Here is a 25,434-nt window from a genome sequence, read left to right as displayed (position 1 = left end):
CAGGCTGTGTGCAGTGCGGGGATGGAAGGAGGATCTTTGCTGAGTGCCCTGGCAGCAGTGACCCTGTCTTCTTCTCTGCTGACCACTGTCTTCTGCCCTGCTGACCCCTTTATAATGCTCTACCGCCCCCCATCCTTACCCTGTTGACCTCTGTACACTGCTCTGCTGACCCCCATTCTCTGCACTGCTGACTGTTGCTGCCTGCTGACCTGATAACCCCTGTTCTCCACCCCGCTCCCTGTCCTCTGCCCTGCTGACCCCTTGTACATTGCCCTACTAACTCTTGTACACTCCCATGCTGACCCCCTGAACACTGTCCTGCTGCTCCCTGTCCTCTGCCTTGATAGCCCAATGTACACTGTCCTACAAACTAATGGCCTCTGTACACTGCCCTACAAACTGCTGACCCTATCCTCTGCCCTAATGACCCCCTGTACATTCACCTAATGACCTCACATCCTCTGCCCCCCTGACATTTTTTACTGCACCCCCACATCAGACAGGCTAGATCGGGCCCTGCTTGGGATATTGTGATATGCCTCTTGTCATATAAGCATTGTCAATAGGCTGTGGTTGTGAAAGTACATTTCTTTTCTCTGCATTAAGGTATAAACATTAAAGTAAAAAATCTTACAATAGCAATGCCCTGACTCCTGTAGTGCTTGGCTTCAGTTATTCTCTCCCCTCTACACGCGCTCACAAGATTGGCTGAGAGCAGTGGGAGCCATTGGCTCCTGCTGCTGTCAGTCAAATCCATTGACCGAGCTGTCTATAGATGCATACAGTCCTGCTCGGGATGGAGTCTGCAGAAATGCACTTATAGCAAGTGGTTTGCTATGGGGCACTCGGAGAGCGCCAGCTAGGGACTCCAGAAGTATATATATATATATATATATATATATATATATATATATATATATATAGTGTAGATAGATAGATAGATAGATAGATAGATAGATAGATAGATAGATAGATTTATTTCCACAACAGCAATAAAAATCTGAGAGATAAAAAAAAATCTTCCAAGGCATGTGCCCAGCTCTTAAAATGAAATGTGTTCCTATATAAATATAATAATAAGAGATGGTACTCCTGGTGCTGTGTTACCTGCACACTGGGTCTTGTCTACAGTTGCCCCAAATTTCCAAACAGTTAGGAAGTTCAGGGCGAATGAAGGAGCAGCTTGGCACTGTGGTCTGACGTCTCCGCTCAGCACATGGCTTATCTTTGCAGGGGCAGAAGAGGAGTGGGTAGGTCAGGTTTGAAGGAATCTTCTCCAGGAAGGTGCGGAGGGTCTTGTGACACTTGCGAAGGTTACACTGCTCATCAACTGGAGGGTTACAGGCTGATATGAAGGCAGAACGGAACTTCTTGCAGGCATCATTCACATTGCAAAACTTGGCTGCATCAAGGCAGGCATTCTGCCTGGATACGGATGGTTCTGTGCCTGCAGGTAACAAGGCAAGTTGTCATTCCAAAAGATATATTCTTTTTTTACCATCAGACATCATGTTTCTCAGTTCCATTAAAGAACAAGATGACAATATGGCCTTTGATGAGGGTATTCTTTTCAAGGGTAATACCATTTTTAAAGTACACCTTCACATTCCTGTTAAATTTTATATAGTGAGGCAGAGCCAAAAATAGAATTTAGTTTCACTACCTAAAATAGTTTGCTACCAACTATATCTTGAACCTTAACATTCACACAAAGTCTTACTCAGATTTTGCTAATCGCATTGGTTGGTCCAAATTTACTACACTATGACGTTTGGTGAAAAGTAGTGAAGTGACCCACATTCCCATCCAATCACAGGCAAGAGAAACTGTTGGAATACAGTGTTCATGTATTTTGTGCAACAACTACATCAGTATTCAGTAGAGATATATTTCTCAACCAGTAGATGGCAGTGTTTGTAGCTGTATCTATGATACACTCTATGTCTTTTCTCTGAATAAAATTTCATGTTTCCTTGTTGCAATGAAGCAGAAAAGCACATGAGGATTGTGCACTGTTTGTTCTGAAGGGCTATAATCAGAATTTCTAACAGAAACTTTTTTTTAAGTGCCCCTGTCAAAAAATAACACAAAACAAAATAATAAATAAAAGCCCTATTGTCTTTAAAAGAAAACTGTAAATAGTTTGTCACTTTTCCCCTGATGTCCACTGGGAACTAGGAAACTGAGACTTCCAGGAATGTAAATCTCCTGTTTCCCCTATAGATCTTACTAGTTCCTCCTGCTAATCTACACATTGCTACTGTGTTCGCCAATTACATAGTAGTCAGCAGAACTAAACAGTATGAGGTACAGTGGATCCAGAAGACTGATACTCCTAGAAGTGATGGTTTCTTAGGGGACTTTGGTGGACAAGAACTTGTGAACTTTGTTGTTTGTGGCGTGCCTTGTGCTTTTATCAGGAAAGGTAAGCATTTACAGTCTTTTTTACAGGTGGTTTTTCTATTTATTTTTCACATCAGGGTCCATGTAAAATCCTCTGCATGGGACTGGATGTTTATGTATGTAGCAAGTAAATGAATACACCTCCCAGTAAAGCTATTACTAGGCTACAGCTAGAGGGAGCTCTAATTATTTGTAGTGTGACTTCAGGAGACTAATACCAAAAAGTTCACATTAAACTAGGAATGCAAGTGAGCAACACGTATTTGTGCTCTCCTCTTTCATACAGGTTAGTTTAGTATTTAGTGTTTAGTATCTTATATGTTAGTAATGGTAACTCTCTAATACAAATTGATGACCTGCATTGCCACTATAAAGAAAATCATAATCTGTATAGTGTGATCCATTTCTGTTTAACACTTTAAACGTGGAATGCAAGTGAGCAACACATGTTTGTGCTCTCTTCTTTGATGCAGATACTGCAGGCTGCATCTTTGTCATATCTCACACTTAGATCACCAATAATCCTGTTACACTTCACCCAACGTCAAACATCGGTATTTCAGGCTCATTATACGTACAGATCTCCAACAGCAGCAAGCATTGAACATTTCTCACAGAGAATAGTAAATACTTTAAGAGACTGTAAATGGGTAAAAATTTTACTCCTTCCCTGCTTCACCAGAAGAGCTGTGCTTTAACCTTCCTAGCGGTAATCCCGAGTGTGGCTCGGGGTTAATTTACAGTACCAAAAGCGGTAACCCCGAGCCACACTCGGAATTACTCTATAGTGCTTCTCCTGTGATCCCCCAATCCTTACCTTGTCCTGCGATCCGGCGATGTCCTCCTGCTCTGTCCTCCGGCCCATGCCGGCATCTATGTTCCTGGTGCCGTTCCCTGCGAGCGTCGGTATGCAGGGGGCGGAACCGGCGGCAGATTCAAAACAGTAAAAACATGACATACACACAATACATTGTAATCTGTTAGGATTACATTACTGTATCAAACCATTTCACCTAAATTTTGTCCCTAGTGCTTTGTCCTGTGCCCTGCCTGCACTTTTACAGTTCTTTCTGCCTGGAAACTTGAGAACGTTCATGTTATCCAAAAAGCATCCCTTTAAGTCAAAAGCGGTTTTAGACCAGCTAGAGAACATTGATATTGAATTAGAATCACTTGCAGAATTGAGTGATAATGATTCGTGGGGAAATTTGTCATTAGACACTGAAAACGATTTGCGACTGAACTCATGTGTGAACTTGAAAATTCCAGTGTTTTTGGTTTGATTACATTATTGAATTAAATGTATTATTATTATATTATTACTTTTTATAATTATTTATTATATTATAATTTATGATTTTGTGTTTCAAATTTTATCATACCCGGAATGTTTACTAGACTCTTGTTTGGACAGATTAAGTGAGTTATTCCTAAGAATTACAGGCCTACAATATAAAACAACAAATTTCCATGCAAAACAATGTACCGCTTTGACAATCAAAAATATTGATTAGTTAGACCGCGAGGGAGGTTAAACCATTAGTCCAGTTTTAGCAAGAACAGTATATTTGCAGGAGATACCCACAGGATCTGTTTTGCAGATATAATACTGTATGAAAAATGTACATCTATCTATGTGGAATCCCTAGTTCATTGAACATAGGATATCATTCATTTTATTTGGAATCACTAGATCATTGCACATAGGATATAGTTCATCTTAAGTGAATCTAATAACGGAGGAGAAGAGTTCTGTAGTCATCTAACGAAACCCCTGCTGTGTAGTCATCTGGCTGCATTGGCTTTTCAATTCAGAACTGAGCTGCCGGATTCTGATCAGTCTAAGCCCTCATTCACATAGGCACTGAGGCCCATAGACCGTGAATGGGACATGTGTTTATGTGGCTTGAGATGCCAGGTGCTGCATGCAGGCAGCCCATGTGAGTATATGCGGATACAGCAGCTGCACAGACACAGTTGCTCATCCCAGTCTGACAGGCATGAGTGGCCCTGAACAAGCATGTGTGACCATGAGGCCTTACTGGCCCATAACAGGGCAATGTTAGCAGCCTAAATAGCAGACTGAAGAATTGTGGGAGTTCAGCCTTGGTCCTTGTAAAGCTTTTCAAACACCTTAGGATGTGATTGTCCAATATTTTTAAATTTACCACCAAATATGTAATGCAAATGTCTAAATGATTAGATACAATTTGAATAGATTGTTTTGGTAGGGCTGTACAATCTGTACTGGGAATGGTTAGCATTAGAAAGACTGTGGAAACATCAATGGTATTAGATAAATATTGATAGACCTGTAAGCGTAAGGTAGACCATACATTAGGCAGTTTTTTTGTTCAACCAGTGAGTTGAATGAAAAAAACAGACCCGATTCCCTCATCCAAACACTCAATGTGGATGGAGGATTTTTCCCCACTGAGTCATTGTATTCTGGAAGCAGGGAGGCTTCCCCCGCTGTCAGAAAACACAGATCACTGCTGCAGGCTACAGCTGCAGCACTGTAAGAGTGGAAATTTTTGAACAGGGCAGTTGAACAGAACTCAGTCAGTGGTTTGAGATCTGTTCAACCACAGTGCCCACACATGGATCGAAATTCGTCAGGTCCTGGCTGAACTGGCCAAATTTCAATTAACATATACGCAGCCTTACTTTTTGCAGTAGAGCAAAATCAGGTCTCTGCTGTGTAGCAGAGCTGTGAGAATATTAAAAATGAATGGATATCAAAAATAATCCTCAGTTATATATATTTAATTTGTGTATTTAGCTGTTTGCTTGGAGATCATCTGTAAGGTAAGCACACTACTACAATATTACATGGCACTGTGGAATTGGTCCCCATCCCTCGCCGTCTCTAGCATCTTCTTTTTTTTCTTCTCCCGCCTTCATTGGCTGACATAGAATAATGGCACTGCGCAGGAACAGGAGCAAGTCATCCCCACACATAAGGTAAGGGCCGGTACTGTAAGCTGAGCTGTGCATGTCCAGCTCAGTTTACATTGCGGAGCCCACTGAGAGCAGGCAGGTAGGTGTATTTTATTGCAGAAGAAGCATTGCATGTCTCTTCTGCAATAAAGAACTGGCCTGCTCACCGTGAATAACAGCGAAACTTTAGCTCTGCTTTAAATCAGCTAAGTACATTCCAGGTGTCCAATACATTAGGGTTCATTTTCCTTCTTCCATTTGTTCACTGTGGGGAAGCAGTGATCTCTATGCAGAGGTCCAACACACACCCTATAGTTTTAGACCCATAGACCTGTAGCTATGTTAGAAAGAAAAAAAACTATGAGACTTTTGTTTTAATGCACCTGGAATTCATTTAGCTGATTTAAACTGAAAGGTCAATTGGGCTTCAATGAATATAATGTCTGACCATACACCTCAGAGGTAGGTTTAGGGATGGATATACCAATAAGCAGTAGCCCTGTGCCTATAAGTGGCAGAGGCACAATGGCAGCTTTTTCTATGTTTTTCCACTAAAGTCATTTTTTCATCATAAGTACGCTAGCTCAGCACAAGTACAACAAGAAATTGTTCTCTATAAAACAAATAATCCTTACTTTGGGTTCCAAACGTTGTGTACAACCGGTGATAGAAATCCAGCCATGGGCAGGTCAAATGTTGATTAAAGATCCAATCAGTTTCAGAATTCTAAACTACTGTATATTTAGAAAACAAAAAAGACTGGAAGTCTACAGTATATAAACTTTGGCAGGAACACCAACTAGCTTAGAAGAGCATGAAACAACAAAGCTTCCTATAAATGTCATGGAATCAAAAGAAAATAAGATCAAGCAATGATAATTTGCTTCTTTAAAAAGCATCAAAACACAACTCAATAGAGGAATGAAAGCAACCCACATCCAAAAGTGTTTCATAAACTTTATCAATTTAAACTAAGCCAATAATTACCAAGCCCCCTAGTTTGAGAACTAAAGTTACCCTTAGTATTGCTCCAGGTCTGTAGAGGTATCATAAATATCATATCTTTAGGGAGATATAGATATTGAGTTGTAGAGAGTCGGGCAAGGAAAGGGTGTCTGAGAACAGGTACTTAATTATGCTCAGATGGAACTGGACCATAAAAGAACTGAGCCTAGAGTCAGGCAAGGGGGAACTATGCTGGTGAGCCAGTGCTGCAATGGCAGCAAAACTATATGTACAGATGTGGAGAGGACAGGAGTTCTAAGGCTGAGGTTCAGAGCAGTGGGTACTACAACAAAAAGCTATGAATGAATGTAGTTTTTGCAGAGAACTTCTGAAGAACACCTATGAGGGTAACCCCCTTTGTGATGTCCATTTTTCCTGCTAAAACATGATTTACTAGCTTAACTGGAGTTCTCAAAAAGTTCTACATTTGAAGTAAGTCCTCACAATAGATATAGACTATTTTGCCAAAAGTATTGGGACACCCCTCCAAATCATGGGATACAGGTGTTCCAATCACCTCCACATGTGTATAAAATCAAGCACCTAGACATGCAGACTGCTTCTACAAACATTTGTGAAAGAATGGGTCGCTCTCAGGAGCTCAGTGAATTCAAGCGTGGTACTGTGATAGGTTGCCACGTGTGCAATAAGTCCATCTGTGAAATTTGCTTGCTTGCTACTAAATATTCTACAGTCGTTGGTGGTATTATAACAACATAGAAGCAACTGGGAACAACAGCAACTCAGCCAAGAAGTGGTAGGCCACATAAAATGATAGAGCGGGGTCAGATCATACTGAAGCGCACAGTGTGCAGAAGTCATCAACTGTCTGCAAAGTCAGTAGCTAAAGAGCTTCAAACTGAGCCTAGAGTTGGGTAAGGGGAACGGGGCTGGTGAGTCAGTGCTGCAATGGCAGCAAAACCGTGTGTACAAATGTAGAGAGGATAGGTGTTCTAAGGCTGAGGCTCAGAGCAGTGGGTGCTACAACAAAAAGCTAGGAATGCATGTAGTTTTGGCAGAGAACTGCTGAAGAACACTTGTGAGGGTATCCCCCTTTGTGATGTACATTTTTCTTCTAAAACATACTTAACTGGCTGGACTGGAGTTCATAAAAAGCTCTACATTTGGGAGTAAGTCCTCACAGTAGATTTACTGTATTTTGCTGAAAAAGTCTTGTTGCTTACAGATCTCAGCAGCTGAAGCTGAAAGTTTTACACATAAATGAGCATAACTGAGCAGTGATTTCACCCCCTCACCTGTCCTCTGTCTAAGGGTTCAATCAGAGAGTGTCTGAATGGAGGAAACCTTTGCTATAAGGTCTCTTTGGAAACCCCATACTGCTATGATACTGTAGAAAGAAAGTAAAACAGATTTGAATTTTTAAAGCTTATAACAAAAATTAAATTTACTGTAACAAATAGCTTCTAATTTTTGGCTAAAATGCCTTCTCATTACTATAGAGCATTTCATAAACTTGCATGCCCAACTTGGCTAGTAGTGTGTAGGGAAATTACAGATGATCGTGGCTGATCACCATATGACCTGCTAGTTTGTAACAGCATCAAGCCATATTACTGAAGATCTAACGTTCATTTTGTGTGTTCTATAAAGGCAAGGGGTTTTTTTTGTTAAAACTTAATGAACAAGATTTAGGGGGAATTTTACAATGCTATTGCACTTCCGTAGTCATGAACATCAGCAGATATCAAGATATCCCAGATGGAACAACACCCTGCTAGTCTTACCTTGGAGAACGCATCTGATGCAGAAACATTTTTGTGTAACTGATTGCTATGAACCAATTATGTTCAATTTTGATTTTAATCTTGCAGTTTCTATAAAACATATACAGTCACGAGAAGTCAAGAGAATTTGGCCTTTTCTGGCTTGTAAACCAGTCATAGACATGTTTCAATAAACCTTATCTGATTTGAACCTACTCATAGATATTGCTGGAATTGGTTCTTCATCGATACCTAAACAATGGAGAGGTGTGGGAGGACAGTGAAGCTGCTTCTGATGGCTTGTAACAGAGGAACATTAGCAACTGGGACAGATTTTCTAACCTAGGCTCAAGTCACATACCATTATCAGACTTTAGTAATGATGGGTGCTACAATGACAAAATGTCTGGAACCATTCAAGAACAAGCAGACCTTACTGACCAGAGAATAAATAAATGTCTGCACAACTCCATAGTGATGCTCTGTGCAATGATCCCCCAATGAGTACTTATGGAATACAGTAATAAATGTGCGTCAAGAAAGGACACATAGGACTTCAAAGGGAAAGGGAAAGGGTTTCCTGTGATCCAAATGTGGCATGACGATATGGGCTACTTTTGTTTCACAGATCTCTAAAATGATGCACGATGGGGATTCTGTAATAGAGAGGATGATTTTGAAGTCGCTCTTTTGAAGTCCTTTGTGCCATTTAATGTAATACATACAATGCATACAAGTCAACCTAGTAGGCAATGAAGTGTTCATATTGTGTGTTCCTGCCTCTATTCTGTTGCATCATTCTTCTGTGTAAGGGACAGTAAGAGGCCATAGAGACAGGCAAGAATACACATTAGCATAGCCCTCCTTGGGGGCCTATTTAAAACAAATCAAAATTCAGTTTTTCTATTGTCTTCATGAGAAATGTCAAATCAAAGCAAGCTGACCTATTTCGAAGGTGCCCTGTACAATCTGTGCATATCTTTGCTCCATATTTTGATACATTCAAGTGGAGAGAAACAAGAAAAGCTACTTTCCTCAGAGTGGTAATACCTTAATATTAATATTATTAAGGATCCTTTGTATTTTACTGTTGTATCTTTGATCTGGTGCAGTGCTTCTAATATCAAACTAAATTGTACAATGTTACTAATAAAGTTCAAAATTTAAACAATATGTCCATACCTGTGAAGATATTTCTACTAAAAAAAATAAAATAAATATATGTGAAATTAAAAATATATAAAACAATAAAATCATAAAATAAAATGTCCATAAAGTTCACTGTAAGCACACTATTAATGGCAAAATAAGTGCAATAATCAGTGCAATGTCCATGAAAAACATACGCAAATTAGAATTTCAAAGTGCTCTTCAAAGTGGTAATCTTATCATGCAAGAAAAAAAAAACAGAGTGCTCTCTCTCTCTCCACCTGGTGCACCACAAACTACTCACCTTTGTTCACAGACCACCTAAATTACAGGAGATCTAAAAGCACTTGTTTGGTGTAAAGGCTAAATTCATTCACTTACTCCAGTCATAGCCATCAGCTTAATAGGTACATAGGGTTAAACTCAGCAGTTCACCTCAAATGCAGGAGGAACCCGGGAAAGGAAAAGTACCATACTGCTCACTACAGCTTATTAAGTATGTACCTATTAAGCTGATGGCTATGACAGAAATGAGTGGATGGATTTAACCCTTGCACCAACCAAGTGCTTTTAGACCTCCTGAAATTTACGAGGTCTGTGTACATACAGTAGGTTAGCATTTTGTGCTGCACCAGGCTGAATGGGAGAGCACTCTGGTTTTAATTGCATGAAATATTACCCCTAAGAGCACTTTGAAATTTAAATTTGTGCATTTTTTCGTGGACATTGCACTTGTTATTGCACTTGCTACACCATTAATAGTGTTCTTGCAGTGAGCTTTATGGACACATTATTTTATTTTTGTATGATATGTTGAAAAGTATTTTTTTTTACATATATGCCATTTCGAATATAAATATATTATTTTTTCAGGTGTTGATATGTTCACAGGTATGGATGCTTACATTATTTGAGCTTTGCACTATATTACTATAGTAACACAGTATGATTCAGTTTGATATTAAAAGCACTGCACTTATTTTTGACATTAACATTTCGCCATTTTTTACTCTACACTTTGCCATTGCAGTTTCCTTGTCCACAGAAAAATCTGTGGAAACTTAAGCAAGAGTTAGCAGTGTGATTAAGTGACATAAAGTAAAAAAAAAGTATAGTTTTGGAAACCTCAAATGCTTCAAAAACAAGTTCAATTTCCTCCTATTTAGGCCTCATGGCTCAATTATTCGATAATTCTGCCCTCCTCCCTGCCATACACAGTTCGACTTTTGAAGAATGGACTGAAGAATCACATTGGATTTACAGTATCAGGTCTATAAAAAATATTACCCTTCACCACTTCCTCACGGTGGCCAGGGCATTCATTCCTTGCCATTGACAAACTCAACAGACCCCCAAAATTGCAGCATAGGTAGTAGTCAGCCTCCATTATGCATCTTGAACAATTAATTGCAAGCATAATACCCTTGAGCAATATATCTTCACTTGCATTGTCTGAACAATATTTAGGCACTTTCAAGACACCCAGAACATAAGTTCTCAAAAACAATTTCTTATTTGGGACAAGGCCATAGTGGAGGTGGTGATGGATCATATTACCTCCAACCTCACCCATTTTCTTTCTTTATTACTTGCATATGTAGCACCCTCCTAGATAAGTGCTAGGATTTGTACAGTTAGAATAGCATAGCCCTGTTTCTTTGCTTAACAGAGAGACTGTAAATTTAGTTTGGCATCCTGCTTAACAGAGTGCTGCAGTCTATTAGTCAGGACTGCTCATGATGCTTTGGTGCTGTTTGAGTTTGCCTTGAGCTCCTCCTTCCTTCTGGAAGCAACTAGAACCTTCTAGAACCTAGGTGGGAACTAGGCAAATACACAGCATGAATATTGATGCAGCTCTGGCCAATTACAAGGGAGGTGGTTCTATTTCATGCTGAGAGCTGTTATTTATTTTCTATGAGCATGGGGGCTCAGCGTCTTTCTAGGAGTGGATTGCATCATGCCAGGGTAGAGGCAAGCTCGCCTCCCCTGGCATCTTCTGCCATGCGGCCTCAGGTTGGTGACCTGAGGGCCTGAAGTCAGAGTGAGTGACCCTGATTTTACAGAGAGCTGGCAGATGGGGCTGTCTATTGAAGATCTGGCCTGGTATCACTGGTATAGAGTGTTGCTTGGAAGTTGGAAGGAGGCAATCAGCTGTCCCTTGACATGTTGTCTGTATTGACATTTTGTGAATACAGACAGCATAAAGGACCTATAGACTTTTAACCCCTCATGGTGCTATAGATTCAGCTAAGGGTCCAGACAAGGGAACACTGGCATGTGTTCTGAAGAGCTCTGTCCATTTACTCTTTACTACAAAGGACTTTGCTCTAACCTGAAGTTACTGTTACCGCAATGGAGAAGTCTTTATTCACCTAAAGCTCAGCCAGAAGTCAGATAGTGTCCTTGTTGTAATAAGTTCTTTTCTTGGAGCATCCTACTAAATTCCCCATCCCTATCCAAGTTCTCCAATAAAACTACAAAAACAAACATCCCCTAGACTGGTCATTGAAGACAAGGAGTGAATGTGTTCCTGGCTATCGGAAATACTGTGTGCTTGGCTGCGGGTGAAGATGTGGGGAAAGGCCTGGACAAACTACTAGCGGCTCCTATGGGGCTAGCGCTGCACATACTAAAGCTATACCCTGATCAACAGTGCTGTGAAAAAAGTGTTTGCCTCCTTCCTGATTTTTTTTGCATATTTTTCACACCTAAATGCTCTAGATCATCAAACAATTTTACTATCACACAAAGATAACCCGAGTAAATACAAAATACAGTTTTTAAATGATGATTTCATTTATTAAGGGAAAAAAGCTGTCTAAACCTGCCTGGCCCTATGTGAAAAAATAATTGCCCCCTAAACTTAATAACTGGTTGGGCCACCCGTGCGGTAGCAACTGCAATCAAGCATTTGCGATAACTGGCAATGAGTCTTTCACACTGCTGTGAAGGAATTTTGGCCCATTCTTCTGTGCAGAATTGCTTTAATTCAGCCACATTGGACGGTTTTGAGTATACCCCATATCCCTCATTATCATACCAAGTATTCCCCTTCTTTGTCCTAGCTTAACCTCAAATAATAACACTTTGGGGTACTTTAACATGACCCCCCCAACTAATTCTTACTTGGGTTTTTGCCCCAAAATTCTTATTTTGGATGCTACTTTACCAATTCATATATCACTGTTTCAATGCACTAAATTCTTAAAGAAAATGTAGAGAATGAACTTTGTTGTAATTATCTCCAGTGTTTGCTATTTGTGTAATTATACAACTTTAATCTTTTGGTTATTTGTTTAAGATAAACCCAATATAAACAGATCATACCAATTAATTGTAGTTCTATGTTTAATATAATCATAAACTGTATTTGTAAATGCACCCCTGCAGAATCTAAGCATAAAAAGGCTTTGACTTGCAATATGGAAACTTTCAATAGCATAATAATTTTTATATCAAATTAATATACAAACTTGCTACTTATGGCAGAAAAGTTGTAAATCCGACTGTGCAGAAGCTTATGCCTAGATTTGGCAGTCTGCCTTTTTGGACCACTGACAGCGGGTCTCTGGAGGAAGTAGTTGGCTTTTTATATTTCAGACACATTTCGACTTCTGCTTTAAAACACTTGTGTGTGTGTACATATGTTGTTTTGTTCTTTTGCATTGTTCCTTGCCTTTGAGAATTTGCTGTTAAATATTTAAAAAAATAAACACACGGGCAGTACATTTGCTACCATCTAGTTTGAGTGAGTTGCTTACCAGAGTTGATTGAAGCCACACGGAAAATGTCAGACAAACGGGAGGTCACTGGTTCATATGGTGATGACTCATAAAACTCATCCCCTGAGAAGATATTTAACAATGTTACAGACTTATACAACATTTATAACTGCCAAAGAATGTTAGTTCTTTGTATAGCGTGCTCTCTACTCCCCATTCAACAAGGCTACATTTTAAACCCTAACAGTAGCTTAGGCTGTTAACCTGGGAGAGATTTAACTGGCTAGAGTACCCAAAGGTAATTTTCTAGTTATAAGTTGATCCTGGGGGGTGGTCATCTCATGGCTTCTTATATGTCTAGGACAGTGGTTCTTAACCTTTTTGGAGGTACTGAACCCCACCAGTTTCATATGCGCATTCACCGAACCCTTCTTAATTGGAAAAATAAAATATAATTTTTAAAATTCAAAACATAGGTATATATTTATACATAGGTGCACAAAATGAACAAAACCATTAAGAACAAAGAACAAAACCATTAAAACATGATTTTCACACAAAAACACAATAATGAATATTTACCGCAAATCAGTGTGACTTCTGCTGTTGTCTTTCAGAGGCCAGTTCAGAAATGCGCGGCATTACCTTGGCAAGTGCCACTCTCATGTCATTTTCGCAACAAAGTCTGTTCCTTTTCTTCGTCTTTATGTCCAGCATCCTCGAAAAGGATTGCTCACAAAGATATGTTGTAACAAACGGTATGAAAATTCATCCCCCATAGTAATTCATCCCCCATATAGTAATTCATCCCCCATATAGTAATTCATCCCCCATATAGTAATTCATCCCCCATAGTAATTCATCCCCCATATAGTAATGCATCCCCCATAGTAATTCATCCCTCATAGTAATTCATCCCCCATATAGTAATTCATCCCCCATATAGTAATTCATCCCCCCATATAGTAATTCATCCCCCATATAGTAATTCATCCCCCCTATAGTAATTCCTTCCCCTAATAGTAATTCATCCCCCATATAGTAATTCATCCCCCATAGTAATTCATCCCCCATATAGTAATTCATCCCCCATAGTAATACATCCCCCATATAGTAATTCATCCCCCATATAGTAATACATCCCCCATATAGTAATTCATCCCCCATATAATAATTCATCCCCCATATAGTAATTCATCCCCCATAGTAATACATCCCCCATATAGTAATTCATCCCCCATATAGTAATACATCCCCCATATAGTAATACATCCCCCATATAGTAATTCATCCCCCATATAATAATTCATCCCCCATATAGTAATTCATCCCCCATATAGTAATTCATCCCCCCTATAGTAATTCATTCCCCATATTAATTCATCCCCCATATTAAGTCCCCAAGTCCCCCCTGTGTCAATTCACTTACCTTTGCTCCGCGCGTTCCTCTCGCTGTATTCCCGCGCCGTTCCGGTCTTCAGGGCGGACTGTGAGAGGAGCCTAGCTCCTCTCACGTTCGTCACGCTGCCCCGCCTACACACATCCTAACAGCCAATCACTGGCTATCAGGATGTGAGTGGCAGCGAGACTGGCCAATCATTGCATTTGAGTCCCTGCCGCCCGAGAGGAGGGAGGGGAGCGGGCGCCCGGCACACAAGAGCCGCGGCTTGCCGACCACTGGGCATGTCATCACAAATCATATGAGTCGGGCATGGGTCACCTCCGCCGAACCCCCGAGACTGACTCACCGAACCCCTGGGGTTCGATCGAACCCAGGTTAAGAACCACTGGTCTAGGATATGTCAACAGAGAGATCTTTCTGTCATAATTCACATCTCTGTTCCTGTCCACTTGGGATTTTGGAGTACTGCTGTCCACCTATACATTTTCCAGCAGCAGCTGATACGTTCACCATTATATGAAATAAATGCCAATTCCATCAGGGAAACCAAGTTCCCTTTTAAATGGCCATAGCAAGTGTGCAGATTCAGAAACTCAGCCTCTCTAATAAAGTTCCTAAAAGAAATTAGAAGCTATCAGTTGGATAACTCACCAGCTTCTACCAAAGACTAGAATATCTCTTTTGAGTAGACTGACCCTTTAAGTGTAACTAGCAATTGTATTGTGTGAAGCTGTTAGAAATAGTGGTGTACTAAGAACCTCTGGTCTAGGGGCAAACAAAGCCAATGAGCCCTTTTATTTATTGTAGGGATATATTTCTGTAGTCTAAAGAAAGGGTATCATGCAGAGATGGACTGACCATTTGGAAACTCAGGCACTGCCCGAGGGCCCGGGGTCAGTAGGGGACTCCATGAGATGCCCCTGGTACCTTTTTCATAGGCTTTTTTGAGTTTGGGCAAGGACACAGGGGCCCCATGATCCCCTATTGTCTGGGGGCTCCATCAGTTGTCAGTCCATCCCTGGTATCATGGTGCCTCAGTGATTGGTGGGAATAGTGTAAGGTGGGTATTCATTTTGATATAACTTTTATCATCAGATGCCTTTGCGGCTCTCAGTTTTAGGTCACATGATATCTCAGAGCCACAAGGGAAGGTAGTGCTAGTAAGCACTCTTAATTTGGTTGTAAACCTCAGAAATGAAAAATGAACTAAGCATATCCCTCTATACTGTGTACTTGACTCAATTAGAAGCACTAAGCGTCATTTCTCTCTGCTGCTTCATTCCTCTGGTATCTGCATAAGTCACTTCTGACAAGTTTTCCTGACACCAAGAGAAAAATGGTGATAGGGGAGGGACCTCCAGCAGATTGGCAACCTCAGCTCTCTCCCTGTAAACTGTTTGGAGGGAGAGGATGTCTTTTCCCTCTAATCAGGCTTTAGAACTTTTCTCACTGAGCTTTGCAGAGTATAATCTCAGCTCTCCACACTCTTTTTTCTGAACTCAGGCAAGATTTAAAATTCTGGACTTTGAATTGATGTAGAGAAGAGAAGACTGCAGATAAACAAGTACACAATCTGTAGGATTTGTTTAATCTCTGTATCATCTGAGGCCAGTCACTTCACTGGGTATATGTAAGGGTTTACAACAACTTTAAGCCAACCACTGTGATCACAGGACTGTTCAAGTAACATATATCATTAACTCAATTAGAACAGGAAGGGAGGAAGCAAAAGGGGGAAAAGGACAGCTAAAGCAGACTTTTAAGGTTCCCAAAGATTACACATAGATAAACTTACAATTATTTTTATAAGATCATAAAAAATATTTCACTAATCAAGTTAGAAAATTTCTACAGCCATATATAGACTCCATCCTAATTATGTCCCAGTCCCATATACAGTATTATATACATACAATATACCTCTATTTTCTTTATTGACATACAGGTATATGTCTTGCATGTGCTGGACACTAAGATCCTAATAACCCTACGTGTTTTTTAGAAATATTCCACTTTCTCAGGGGAGTAGGAGAAAGCTAGCATGTCTGAAAACTCTGCAATGCATGGCAGCCAGTGAAGTCCTCAGGTTGTGCACAGGGGCCTCTTTGGCAATACCCAAAGCCAAAGGATACTGGCATCTCAAAGTTAGAAACCAAGCAAGGATGCAATTTGCTATTAAGAAAGAATGAATTCCCATACTCCCATAATGGTCCTAATAGATTATAAGGAGGGCCATCTAGGTTCCATGAGTGTTCTTGAGGTCAAATGCAGCTTGAGTTAGTACTTGGAGTCCAGGTAGAATATTCTAGGTCCTATGTGTATTAACTGTGGCAGCAGGGGTGTATTTACCACAAGGCAAACAAGGCATTTGCCTAGGGTGTCATTTTTCAGGGGGGGCAGCACCGCTCCCCAGAAGAAGGGAAAGAAGAAGGAACACACACAGCATGGGGACCAGGTGGGATCAGAGAGAGGCTGCGGGCTGCTTGACAGTATATGCAGTGCCTGACTCTCATTCCAGGGGATGTCTGGAGCTGTGGAGGTGAGTTTATTTCTCTCTCTTGTTGTGGGATTGTTGGGGGGTGGGGTGGCCAGTGTATGGAGGGTGGTGGTAGTGGAAGGCTCTCTCGGGTGGGGGGGTGGTGTTGGTTGGTGTCAGGCAATTTATGTGTTGCCTAGGGCAGCACAAAACCTAAAAACACCGCTGTGTGGCAGCACTCTCCTCTCTGTACTCTTCTGTCTACACTGGTGTTCAAAGGATCCCGGTGTCCAGCACATCCAAAAGACAGAAAAAGAAGGTGTATTGTAAATAATGCATATACCAGTAATCAATAAATATAGAAGCAGGATGTGCTTAGGAAAAAGGCTCTAGATATGGCCGTAATTTTGATCATTTTTATAATGAGATATTTTTTCTTATATTATAAATAAAAACGTTTATGCTTTTATCTAACATATGTGTGAACCTCAGTTATCTTAAAAGTCCACTTTGGCTGTCCTTTTTGCCTTCCCCTTTCTTTTTCTAACTGAGATAATGACAGTTTTGCAGAATATGGACTCATGGTCACTAGCCCGACATGTCCTATTAGTACTGGCCCAGGGGCCAAATGTCTCTTGTTCCTCAGCCCGGCATTCCCCGGGAGTCTGGAGAGAAAAAAACTGGAGGAATAATTGATGTGATGAGCTCTACCTTGTCTTGGGATTTTTTTTCCCTCAACTGTATTCTTTCCACCTGTATTACTACACACTGCCAGCTCTAATTGTATAGAGTATACTATTTTGTATGTTTGTTATATAATCTGCTGTACAGTTTTGTCAGTAAAGACAGGATTTTAATGCCTAGTGCTGTACATAGCTAGGGATTTCTATAATGTGTGCTGTTTGGAGCTCCATTCATTGAAACTGCTATTTATATTTACACCTAGCTAAGGGTTTTAATGTGCATTAAACAGGTACATATGTTGTTTAAATGATGCTAACTCACATCTGTGAGCTCATATCCATTTTGGTAGGTTGATGCACATTATGGCTAGCATCACCTTATTTTTTTTTTTTAAATTGCTTTGTGCAGGTGCATTGACAAGTGTTGGTGTGTGCTGCCATTCCCATCAAAAACATTTTTGGAGAATGCACCATACAGATGTGAACTTGCACCGTTTCAAACAATAACAAACCTACGCATACATATTAACAGTTGTTTGAAATACAGTTTAATGGTGTTATGTACAAGGGTGCATAGTGCACTGTGTTTAGTGTGTTTAGGGTGCATGCTGTAGAGTGCTGACTGTAATGGGGGGCAATATGTAGCATTATCACTGTATTTGGGGTGCACTGGGGAAGTTTGTTGATTGTGGTGAATGTATTTGGGGAATATGCTGAGCCCATTGGATATATGGTGTACTGTTTATACACTGCTCAAAAAAATTAAAGGTACACTTTGAAAACACACCAGATCTCACTGGGAAAAATATAATGCTGGATATCTATACTGATATGGACTGGGTAATGTGTTAGGAATGTAAGGATGTCCCATCGTTTGATGGAAATGAAAATGATCAACCTACAGAGGACTGAATTCAAAGACACCCCAAAAATCAAAGTGAAAAAATGATGCAGCAAGCTAGTCCATTTTGCTGAAATTTCATTGCAACAACTCAAAATGGTGCTCAGTAGTTTGTATAGCCCCCACGTTCTTGTATGCATGCCTGACAATGTCGGGGCATGCTCCTAATGAGACAACAGATGGTGTCCTTGTGTATTCCCTCCCATATCTGGAGCAGGGCATCACTGAGCTCCTGGACAGTCTGAGGTGCAACCTGGCGGCGTCGGATGGATGGAAAAATGATATCCCAGAGGTGTTCTATTAGATTTAGGTCAGGCGAGCGTAGGGGCCATTCAATGGTATAAATTCTTTTATCCTCCAGGAACTGCCTGCATACTCTTGCCACATGAGGCTAGGCATTGGCATGCACCAGGAGGAACCCAGGACCCACTACCCCAGCATAGGTTCTGACAATGGGTCCAATAATTTCATCCTGATACCTAATGGCAGTCAGGGTGCCATTGTAGGGGTCTGTGCGTCCCTCCATGGATATGCCTCCCCAGACCATCACTGACCTACCACCAAAACAGTCATGCTGAACGATGTTACAGGCAGCATAATATACTCCACGGCTTCTCCTTCCACGTCTGTCACATGTGCTCAGGGTGAACCTGCACTCATCTGTGAAAAGCACAGGGTGCCAGTGGCAGACCTGCCAATTCTGGTGTTCAAATGCCAATCGAGCTCTATGATGCTGGGTAGTGAGCAGAGGGCCACTAGAGGCCCTCAGGCTACCCTAATGAGGTCTGTTTCGGATTGTTTGGTCAGAGACATTCACACCAGTGGCCTGCTGGAGGTAATTTTGTAGGGCTCTGGCAGTGCTCATCCTGTTCCTCCTTGCACAAAGGAGCAAATACCGGTCCTGCTGATGGGTTAAGGACCTTCTGTGGCCCTGTCCAGCTCTCCTAGAGTAACTGCCTCTCTCCTGGAATCGCCTTCATGCTATTGAGACTGTACTGGGAGACACAGCAAACCTTCTGGTAATTACACGTATTGATGTGCCATCCTGGAGGAGTTGGGCTGCCTGTGCAACCTCCGAAGGGTCTAGGTATTGTCTCATGCTACCAGTAGTGACACTGACCCTAGCCAAATGCAAAACTAGTGCAAAACAGTAAAAAAAAGACGAGCAGAGAAAAAAACCATGTAAAACCATTTTTGTTTTGTTGTTGCCCATCTAGTGCACCTGTTCTTAATTGTATTAACACCAAAGCAGATGAAACTGATTAACAACCCCCTTTGATTCTTAACCAACCAGATCAATATCCCAGGAGTTTAATTGACTTGATGCTATAGTCTGATTAAAAAGTGTTCCTTTAATCTTTTTGAGCAGTGTATTTGGGGTGTATGGGTGGGTAGGATGCTGTCTGCCTCTGGCCCTGCAAGTCTGTATGACCTCATTCCACAGCTGGCCTAATAGCCCCCTTTTCCTTAGCTGGCTTGAGAACCCAACCACATGCTAAGGCAAGTAATATTGTACACAGTGGGGTGTTATGTTTCTGAATATGGAGGCATGTCTGTTCTGATTGCGAATACCATCATTCTGTAATCCAACACCATTTCTTTTTTTTCAGAGTATTCTCTCAGGTTGACATATCTGTAGTTTATTGCTGATAGTTGAAGGTGTTATGCTGCTACTATAAAGATGCAGATAGGTTTATTACTAGTTAATTGCACCCTTTAACCAAACCAAACCTTTTGGCATGCCTTACTTTGACCATCCACACTTTAGACCTCACATTTTATATTTGTTTAAGGCCACTAACTTAGTTGAGACACCCATGCCAATTGGTACACAATTTCAGCATACGGGGACCCACTTTAATTTTTTTCCCAGGGCCTCATTTCTGGTAAGACACATTCTAATCTAGGAGCCTGAACATTACAGGGGTTAAATGTCTTTATCTACTCACCCTCAGTCAAGCCCGCATGTATGCCCCAGTACGTTTGTAGACACAGAAGTTCTTTCTTCATTCCTCTCCGACAGCGGCACATGTACAGGGCACTCTCCTGTAGAACCTCCAGAGCAGTTTTACACTCCAGACCGGAGAGCAGGACATCCCTGTCCCTGCCTGTTAGACACTGTCGCAGAGTCCTAAATCTGGAACTGCAAGTTGCGTCAGCGATGCACTGCTCATTAGCCTGGATGCAGTCTGTGTGATGGGGCCAGGAGTCAGATGGAGACCCAGACAGAGGAATGCTGGAGTGAGCGGTATAGAGACCTGTGAATATTTAGGATAACACTACATCAGACAGAAGTTTACAAGACAAATAGAAAAAGAAGAAATTGCTGTTCATTACAATTATTTCGTATTTAGATGTCTCTAGAGCTGAATTTAACCATCCTGGTAATTGTCATCTAAGGACCAATCTTTTTCTGGCACGTTTTGTTCACATGTTTTTTGGGTTTTTCGCTAGAAAATTACTTAAAATCCCAAAACATTATATATATATATATATATATATATATATATAGTTAAAGAGGCCCTAAAGAATAAATTGTTGGGTTTTGCAATGTTTTATGTCACAGTATTTGCACAGCGTTTTCTTCAAATACATTATTTTGGAAAAATAGAAACTTTTTGAATTTTAGTGCAAAAACACAATACATAACCCAATTTGTGTCACATATAAAAGATGTTGTTACATCAAGTAAATAGATACCAAACATTTCACGCTTTAAAATTGCACATGCCCGTGCAAGGGCGACAAACAATGTAAATTTTACTATGCATAGGCGATGCTTTAAAAGCCTTTACAGGTTACCACTTTAGATTTACAGAGGAGGTCTGGTGCTAGAATTACTTCCCATGATGTGATGTTTGCGGTGATACCGCACATGTATGGGACGATCGCTGTTTGCGCACGTGCATGACCGACGCATGCATTCACCTTTGTGCAGGGGGAGGGGGACATTTTTTTATTTTTAATTATTCATCTATTATTTTTTTATTTTATTTTTACACAGTCAATGTAAATTTTTTTGATCACTTTTATTGCTGTCATAAGGAATGTAAATATCCTTGTGACAGCAACAGCCACATGGCAGGTACTCTTTATGGAGAGATCTTGGGTCTATAAGACCCCAAATACCTCCTCTACACTTCAAGCATTCAAAATACCAAGATGTGTGTTTTCGAAAGCTTTTGATTTTGTAAAAATGGCGCCGTTGACGTCTGGGTAAACCAGAAGTGATGACAGGTCATCGCTTCTGGGTTACTATAGAGGAGAGTTGATCAAAGCTTTTGTTGCTTGGTTCTCCTGGTGGGTGCAGCTGCAGGCATCACACCGGTACAACCATTTGTGTGACGTACCAGGTATGTGACTGGACAGCTATAATAAATAAAATAAAACAACCTTGTAAATACAATTGATTCACAGGCCAAAATACATTGCGATGCTTCAAATGCTAGACCTTTTTCCTGGGTATATCTGACCTGCTGATTCCAAAATTGGCACCAATTTTTCCCTATCAGCTCTAGCTTTTGAGATAAAGCACATAATGAAATACCTTCCTTAGAACAAAGCCCTCCAGTGGCACGCTAACACCACTGTCAGGACTCCTATCTTCCCCTTCCTTCCGGGTTCGCTGGCTGAAGTCTTTTGAATGGCCAAGCCACTATGATGTCACTCCCGGGTATGCGCACAGGAGTCACGGATTTTGGCACAGTGCTCTGAAGGTCCTTTCAGAGCGCATGTGTCAGTGATGTCACCAGCTGCATCCAGCGTGAATATCTCCTAAACAACGCAAGTTTTGGAGATGTTTACTGTACCTACAGATAAGCCTTACCTGTAGGAAGTGGTATATTTTGGCTTTATGCTGCCCTAAGCAAGACTAAAATTGGGCGCTCCGCCATCTAAATTTGTCCTACCCCTTCCCGTTTAAGATCCACCTTTTCAGGACAGGACAGGAGGGGGCAGCGTGACAAGGGAGCAGCATGACAGGAGGGGGGCAGTGGGGCAGGAGGGGGCAATGTGACGGGGGGCAGCATCACAATAGGGGCAGCGAGACAGGACGGGAGCAACAGGACAGGAGAGGAACAGCATGACAGAAGGGGGCAGCGGGGCAAGTGGGGGGCAGTGGGAGAGGTGAGGTGCAGTGGACGAGGAGGGGTGCAGTGGGACAGGAGGGGGCAATGGGTCTTGAGGGGGGCAGCGGTATAGATGGGGGCAGCAGAACAGATAGGGGGCAATGGGAAAAGACAAGGGCAGCAAGATGGTGGAGCAAAGGGACAGGTGGGGGACAGAGCGACGGGTGGGGGGCAGTAGGACAGGTTGGGGGCAGTGTGACGGGGTCAGCCTGACTGGAGTGGGGAAGCACCAGTACTCCAAGATCTTACTTGTCAAGCCATGGTTCCTCTAGATGGTGCCAGGAGAGGTAGCTGAGCCTGCGTCCCATTGCCATCAGGATCTCTGGTGGTAGCTGCAACAAAGAGCTCCCTGCGTGCATCGGGGATCCATCCACCACTCCGCCTCCCTCCCCGGCCACTTCTTGTGTGTACCCTTGGCTGTCCCCCCCCCCCATGCTGCTCACACCCACAGTGTCCCTCCTGCCTGGAGTAACACTCCCCCCCCTGTAAAATACTGTCCAAGCCAAACAGCTTAGCAGATATGCCCCTGCCTGTATGTACAACTTCAAAAGTAGAGTTTACTACCGCTTTAATGCAACTAAAGATCTATCTACATTTTTAATAGCAAATAATTACATTTTCTAGTTGATAAGAAAAAAATACATTAGACACATTGGATGTCATACCTGTGCATGGCTACTACCTACACTTACACATAAATGCACTCAATGTCATTGATACAAGTAAAATATGAACACCTCTATTTAAACACAATGGATAGTTCAGGAACTTTTACAGGTGTAATGAATACAAAGTGGTATTAAACATCACTGACAATGCTTATGGTTTCATTGTCTTGCTCTACCTACATTTTAAAAATAGAATGCTGTGCCTTAAAGCAGAACGCCAGCATTTAGGAGTGATGGGCAGTCACATGCGAATAGCAGCGGGACAAATCTGACAGCCACCACTGACAGCTGCAGCTGTTTTCACACAGTGTGCGTCACAACATTTACAAATCTCCACCAAGAATCTACTTCCTCCTGCACTTGACCGTCTCTGGGCACACATGACTCCCATGTGAATGTAGCCCAAGGGATTAATAAACGGTCCATTCCAGCCTTTGGATCCAGTTGTATCCTTAATAAAGCACTGACAATTTGTGCAAAGGGTGTACCTGTTTTTAGGATTGCATTGACAAACGTTTAGAGATTCTTTCATTGTTTTCACTGACAGCATGTGGCAAAATACCTTGGCTGCAAGTCTGTCAAACCTTAGTCTAAACTTCTGTTTGAAGAGCATTTAGAGCACATCAATAGCCTTAATCTACTGCGTGGACAGGTTAGTTGATATTAGACATCGTATTTTCTGTATGAGTCTTTTATAAGTGGACATGCAGAGAACTCTTTGGCCCTTCGATAGGCAATGTCTCCTTGGAGCTGAATTAAACACCCTCATCAAGGTTGTCACTTGGGGTAAAAGTCATCATCTGCCCCAGCAGAGGAAGCCTACACCTTAGACATGGAAGACTCCCCCTGATTGCTGCAGTGGTCAGGTTATGTATGACTTCTTCCTCTGCATATGTGTCATATCCTGTGCCTTGAGGTATATACTGTATATCTGCAGAGGATTGACTCCAGAGAGAGAAAGTCCTATGGGAATAGTTCTGTGAGGACCAACTGCTGTGATGTGGTTTCTCTTTTTCACTGCAACCCCTTCAAAGGGCCCACTCTCCAGGGAATCCACGTTTTATTGACTTTTGTTTCTATGGACATTATCGATCTCAGGAATGTGTCACACTAAATTCTCTATGCACCTTCCTTGATGTAACAACTAAGGATAGTGAATTAAGTCAGCATCATAGCTATTCTACCTCAGCCAAATTGCACAGCCAGTCGAATGACTACAGCCTTTTATGTATGTGGAGAATCTTGTTTAATGTAGTTTGCCAGTAAAAGGATCTTTATCTAAGGAAGTTGTGTGTTATTTACTGGGAGAAATATTTAAGTAAAAGAACAAGTATATCTTTGGTGTATCAAAGGAATATTAACTTTGGGAGTTAAACCTTCCGGGTTAAGCTACCTCGTGTTGCTGCGGAACATTTCTACCATTGTGGTTGAGTACATATTTTAACCTTCAAGGTAGAAACACAGTTACAAGTAATAGTGGCCAGTCGGAGGAGTAATCAGGTGACTGTGGAGGGCTATGGTGGCCCTGGTAGATGAGAAGACAGGTGGACTTCATGCCCCTAGCCTCATGGTTTGGTCTCCACACTGGATCTGACTTCGGCTCAGGGTTGGCCTATGGACCTGGCCTGGGGAGTCATGAGAACAAAGCCTTGCATTAATAGAAGTGCAGTAGCTTCCTGTTGTGTGTGTATATAAGGTGAAGTAAATTCAATAAACAGAGTAATACTAATATTCAAGTATTGAGTGTCATAGGAGGACAACAGTGAATAGTGGGGAGTGAATCATGTTCTGCATTTCCATCCTGAGACGCTGGAGGATATTGAGACTAAGCAAGGAGATTGTAGAGTCTGCTAGTTCCTGGCATGGAGAGATTAATGCCTGTAGGAACCGAACTGTGGAAAACAGCTGTAATGGCTAGTTTCTAACCTGCCCTCTGGGTGTACTCCCATCTTCTCACACACATCCCACAAGCACATCAGCTCTTCTTTGCTTTGCCCCCAACATCCCCACTGACAACAATACAGAGATCAGTGCTAAAAAAAAAGCACTGAAACTACTAATGGCACTGGGCAGGAAGGGGTTAACATGAAGGGCGATCAAAGGGTTAACTGTGTGCTGGGAGTGTTTTACTGGGGGGGTAGTGTGTTGGTGCTTCACTGTAATTACACTGTTTTGGATGCAGTGTGCCAGAGCCAACAGGGAGGAGGACTGTTAGTAAACAAAGCAGTCCTCCC

The 25,434-nt window shown here is 41.6% G+C and overlaps 1 protein-coding gene across 1 annotated transcript in view; it reads right to left on the bottom strand.

The window, feature by feature from the left end:
- The window catches only part of GFRA2 (GDNF family receptor alpha 2), a 142,665-nt gene that overhangs the window by 19,009 nt on the left and 98,222 nt on the right, over positions 1–25,434 (bottom strand). The window contains exons 2-4 of the mRNA XM_089658722.1: positions 20,355–20,663; positions 12,983–13,066; positions 1,108–1,447 (exon numbers count right to left, since the gene is read on the bottom strand). Of these exons, the coding sequence (XP_089514848.1) occupies positions 1,108–1,447; positions 12,983–13,066; positions 20,355–20,663 (733 nt within the window). The remainder of the gene's footprint in view (positions 1–1,107; positions 1,448–12,982; positions 13,067–20,354; positions 20,664–25,434) is intronic.

Source organism: Staurois parvus, unplaced genomic scaffold, assembly GCF_062004578.1.
Source record: "Staurois parvus isolate SC_StPar_1 unplaced genomic scaffold, SC_StPar_1.0 ptg001090l, whole genome shotgun sequence".
NCBI lineage: Eukaryota > Metazoa > Chordata > Amphibia > Anura > Ranidae > Staurois > Staurois parvus.
This window is presented reverse-complemented; position numbering and strand designations above follow the sequence as displayed.